At 51.3% G+C, this 4,736-nt stretch overlaps 2 protein-coding genes across 2 annotated transcripts; one reads left to right on the top strand and one right to left on the bottom strand.

Moving 5' to 3' along the window:
• Nucleotides 1–469: 469 nt before the first annotated feature.
• Nucleotides 470–1,123, top strand: STEHIDRAFT_160229 (uncharacterized protein; the record flags this gene model as incomplete). The annotated part of the gene is made up of 3 exons (XM_007307661.1): nt 470–607; nt 663–738; nt 909–1,123. The coding sequence occupies 3 exons, from the start codon at nt 470–472 to the stop codon at nt 1,121–1,123; spliced, it is 429 nt and encodes a 142-aa protein (XP_007307723.1).
• Nucleotides 1,124–2,395: 1,272 nt separating this feature from the next.
• On the bottom strand, nt 2,396–2,905 carry STEHIDRAFT_45275 (uncharacterized protein; the record flags this gene model as incomplete). The annotated part of the gene is made up of 1 exon (XM_007307173.1): nt 2,396–2,905. A coding segment is annotated over one exon (510 nt), but the record flags the coding sequence as incomplete, so codon positions are not given.
• Between the last annotated feature and the right edge of the window lie 1,831 nt (nt 2,906–4,736).

Here is a 4,736-nt window from a genome sequence, read left to right as displayed (position 1 = left end):
GCCCTTCACGCCTCTCGTACGTTCGTTGACTTAGTTCTTTCATTCCTCGTGACTAACATGGAACACAGACCCCGTCGAAAGACATCATGATTGAACCTTACGCTCGCGTACGCCCCGTTCTTCCAGCCCCTGTAAGCCTAAGCCTTATGCCCGTCCCGCTACCCTCCCAGCCGGACCTATTCGTAGTATGAACGAACTCGCATCCATCACCCGGGCCCATGGACCCGACATGTCTCTCCTCCTCACTTGCTCCCTTGTCCGTAAGACATGGTCTACTCCAGCCCAGACCCTGCTCTTCCACCACAACGACCTCTGTTCACGAAGCTCATCAAACACATTCTGTGCTGCTGTCGATCCCGGTATCGAACGTGGTCGTGCCCTCGCGTAGTGTGTCCGGACTCTCAGAGCAACCATCGACCCCTCCCAACCCTTCCATCTCCCTCTTCGTTCCTTCGCCCTCGCCACCACAATGTGCCCCAACCTCAACTGGATCGTCCTCACGTTCTACGGCTCACCCACTCCCCACCCCGCCTCCCGAAATACACATGGCTCCCCTCTCAGTTTCGCCCGGCAGAAGAACTCGACGCCGACATTCGACGAGGAGATGGTATCCATCCTCTGCTCCGCATCATGCACCCACCAACTTCTCCGCTCTCCATCAGCTCATATCTACCTGGCCCAGCCTCCGTGAACTCTCGCTTCATGGCTATCTGCCTCAGCTTGTCGCCGAAGAGCCGTGTGCGCTGAAACTTTCGAGTCTCAGCCTCAATTTCCCGTCGGTTCCAAGTTACGAGTTCCTTGACTGACTGTTTCATGATACGGAGAAAGCTGGGAGTCTCTGGATGTTACAAGTCTCGTTTAGCGATCCGGCTGCGCTCGAGCATATCTTCACCGTGCACGGTTCAAAGTTCAATCTCTTTGGCTTCCGATGTTGAGGGATTCGGAGGCAACAGTCCTGGCGAAGGAATATCCCGCGATGGAGGGCTTAAATCTCGAGCGGTCTACGGCGTTCACGCCTAGGAAAGACGTCGCTTTGAAGGACATCGCTCTCGGTGTGGATGAGAATACGTCGTTGGGGCCGTGGGATGGCCCGTGGAGTGTTGATGCTGTGGAAGGGAGATGAGAGGCATCCGTTACTTCCTGAATCGAAGAGGAGGCGTGCGGAGTTTAGAGTGAGCTATAGGATTGTCAGGAATGCGGTGTTGTTCGGGGCCGTTGTGGTGAGGATTATTTTTCTGCTCCGACTTGTGTGGCGAGACGTGTGTGCTGACTGTTGTGGTGTGGCGCCTTTTAGCGCTCGCATCCTTCCATATTCTGAGTCTTCGGTTTTCGTTTTTTTGGTCCGGACTCCATCTTCTCCCCTATGAAAAGGGCAAAACTACCACCTCTTAATCGTCTACCCTTCGTTCTTAGCGCGCATACTATTGTTGTTTGTTCCCTCTCGACGACAACGCGCATACACGTTCCTCGCACATGTTTACACTCTTGTGCACGCACTCCCTCGTCTCCCTTGTTAAAGTGTCTGTGGAGCCCATGACACGTTGGCGGGGCTCATTGCTCGGTCTACGCGCGCGAGGCCTTTATTGGCAGTGATTTCTAAGGACCTAAAGGAAGCCTCACTCAGTTTCGAATTCCGCTGAAGCGCCTCTAAAGCACAGTGGAAGTAGTTCCTATCTCCGCATAGACGGCAGAAGCAAACTCATTTCATGATTTCGGCCTTCCTGCTTCTCGTCGCTCATGACGCCGCCGTTACAGCCAACAAGGACGCCACCACTCTGGGCACTTCCAAGCACCCACATGAAGAATACCATTTCGCGTTATCTCGGTCGTCGCTTGCCTCGATCAGCTCGCCAAAATCAATAATCAGTCTTTGTCGGCAATGCTTCCTTCTCGAGATTATACTTAGAAGGAGAAGGAGAAGTCCCCCAAGTTCGAAAGTGCTTTGATTTAGTTAGTTGTATCATTCAGGTGCCGGTAAGGCTAGGGGAAATAGCGAACAGAAACTCGGTCATGAATATGTATTAAGAACATCAAGCAACGCAAAGTCAATGATAACTCTACCCGAAAGGAGAATGCCAGTGAAAAGGCATTGACTATTCGAATAAATGGAAGAATCGGACTATAAGAACGACGCTAGGAGTAAATATCGATTAGTCCAGACTAAAAGCCCAAGGAGATATGGGCGCACAGGAGTATAAACATGTCGGAGGAAATCGAGAGCGAACTTGAGACGGAGCAAGGAGACAATGCTGGGTAGGTAAGAACGGATTTAAAAACACATTTAATGAAAATTGACTTGGTTGTCGAGACTTGCAAGAGCATCCTAAGCGAAGTAGAGCAGAGTTCATATCGTATGTCCAAACCCATCAGCTCTGAAACACTTCCACACATCTTCCTCGAGCTCATTGACCTTCGAAAACATATTCAGTGCCTCCTCCCACTGCTGATTACCTTCGCCGTAGAGCTTCGCCTGCTGTTTCTTCGACAATCGTCCCGCAGGCTTAAATCCGTGGTGAACCCAGCGAAGAAGAGGGCCAGGAACGAACATCGTGAACGAGTACCTTGTTTCGTGGTCGGCAATAGGGGTGTTGCCATGTCTGACGATGGAGGATGGAAGCAGAATGGTGGAACCAGGTGGGAATTCGATGATCAAGTTGAAGTCGAGAAGGACCATGTGTCCACCCCGCTTTGGGTCGTACTTGCCAGCAGAATTAACAGGACAGAAGCCTTGAGCAGCGTTCTGCGAGTCAACATGACCCCAAGTAACCGACTGCGGGCCGAGGTTGAAGGTAAGAGCAGGGAAAATAGTATTATCGAGAGGCTGTTGACAGTCAGGATATTTATCGAGGATTTTTTGGAGATTTGTAGCGCAATGTTGGTATATCTTGGGTGCAAAGGTCGCAAAGGCAGCTAGTAGAGCAATAGTCGATGAGAACCTTTGTTTGTCACATGGGATGCCAAACGAAGAAAACCAACAGTTCGCAAAACCTGCGATCCGGTATATTGCACCATTGTTGAGCAATCTATCGACGATAGACTTTTGGGTGTCCGCAACGTTGAGCGGCCGAGGCCTCTGATGATATATTTCAGTCAGCGGAAGGGGGACACGAACACTTAGACGCACATCTTGTCCTTGACCGTAGGAGTAACCTACGGTTACGGAGGTGTAATCGCCGCGCCGACCATTGACTTGGCCATCCGCCCAGAATGGGCTTTTCTTGTCGCCATTCGGGCAATGAAGTGCGTCCCCAAGCTTCCTGACGTCCTCAAAAAGGTCTGCCATAGCTTGTGCGACGGAGTCCCAGTCCGGGTCGTTAGGCCGGCCGGCGAGAATCGCCACCACTCGCCATTCCTCGTCGATGACGAGATGAGGTGCTCTACAATCGATAGCATAAGTGAACCAAAGAAGTGACAGACGTGATGACAGAGCGATGACCTACCTCCCGTCCCATTCAATGTATTCGAGGCCGTCCTTCAAAAGGCCTTCAACCGTCCAACAGCGGTCGTCGGGTTGAACAGGACGGTGTATCCCCTGATAAGCCCCCTTCGCCGCCTCGAGATCAGTAGCATTCAAAGATGAGGATATGACGGTGGTATTCTTGAGCCTGAGAAGAATTCTAGGGGGAGCAGTGAGTTGATGAAGGCCTACGACCTTCCTCAATTCCTTCTTCCGCTCTTTGGCTCGAGCATTCTTTCGATGGTGAACACCGACACCTCCGACAGCCGCCCTCTCACGTGCCCTCCTCGCTTTCTTAGCCTTGAGATTCTCTCGTTCTTGCCCAGACATCTCCGCATACTCCCTTTTCCCTCGCCTACGACCTTTCTTAGGCTTCACAATCTCCTCAACTACTTCCGTGACAATAAGCTCGTCGTCATCATCCGGTTCAAGACCAATATTGCTCTCCTCGAACTGAAGAGCAGAAAGCATATCCTTTCCCTCATCCAAACCGAGCTCTGGATTATCGCAAACCATACCCTCCTCGTCATATCCACCTTCGCCCTCATCGCCACTCAATCCGATGTCTTGGCTTGTACGATCATCCTCATCTTCACCGTTGTCCACAATGCCATCAAAATCACCCTCATCGGCCGCATAGGTTTCATCAATTTCACTCTCCAGGTCGCTATGCCAGACAGAGTCGTCAATCTCGTCGCTGATTCTCTGGGACGCAATATTGTGATAGTCATGGGGAGAGCCTGACGAGGGCGAGCCTGTCAAAGGGGGTGTGATGGAGGATCATTGAGTGTGAGAGCGAGGGGAGGTTCCATTAGTCTGTACACAAATGTTCAACAGCGTACAACAAAAATGCACCTTTATGACGTTCTGAAGAAACATGAGATGAAAATTGCTCAGTGACGTGCAACTTTCCACACTAGTTGGAGGCACGCACGCTTATTCTGCCTGGCTACGGCGTGCTGGACAAGTGATCGAAAGTTGGCGTTGGCCTGGAGAGGCGTTATAATAGTCTCTGTCCGAGCACCCGGCATCTAAAACGCGAAAAATTGTGAAATAGAAGTCTAGAAGAGGGATATATGGGTGTAAGAGAGGGCGAGTGAAAAGGAGGGGAGATAGGTAGATGCACCTTTAAATGGGACACCTCTAATCATGTAGGCGTGGTGCGTGCATGGTATGGGCATGTTGCAGGAATGTGTGGAGACTTGCGCAATAAACCCACACTCCTTGATAGAAGAGACACACTCTGCAACGCATTGTCAGCGGGCCGCTCCGTGGAGCT

This window comes from Stereum hirsutum (genome assembly GCF_000264905.1).
Source record: "Stereum hirsutum FP-91666 SS1 unplaced genomic scaffold STEHIscaffold_13, whole genome shotgun sequence".
Lineage (NCBI taxonomy): Eukaryota > Fungi > Basidiomycota > Agaricomycetes > Russulales > Stereaceae > Stereum > Stereum hirsutum.
The sequence above is the reverse complement of the archived record's forward strand: the minus strand, read 5'-3'. Positions and strand labels throughout refer to the sequence as shown.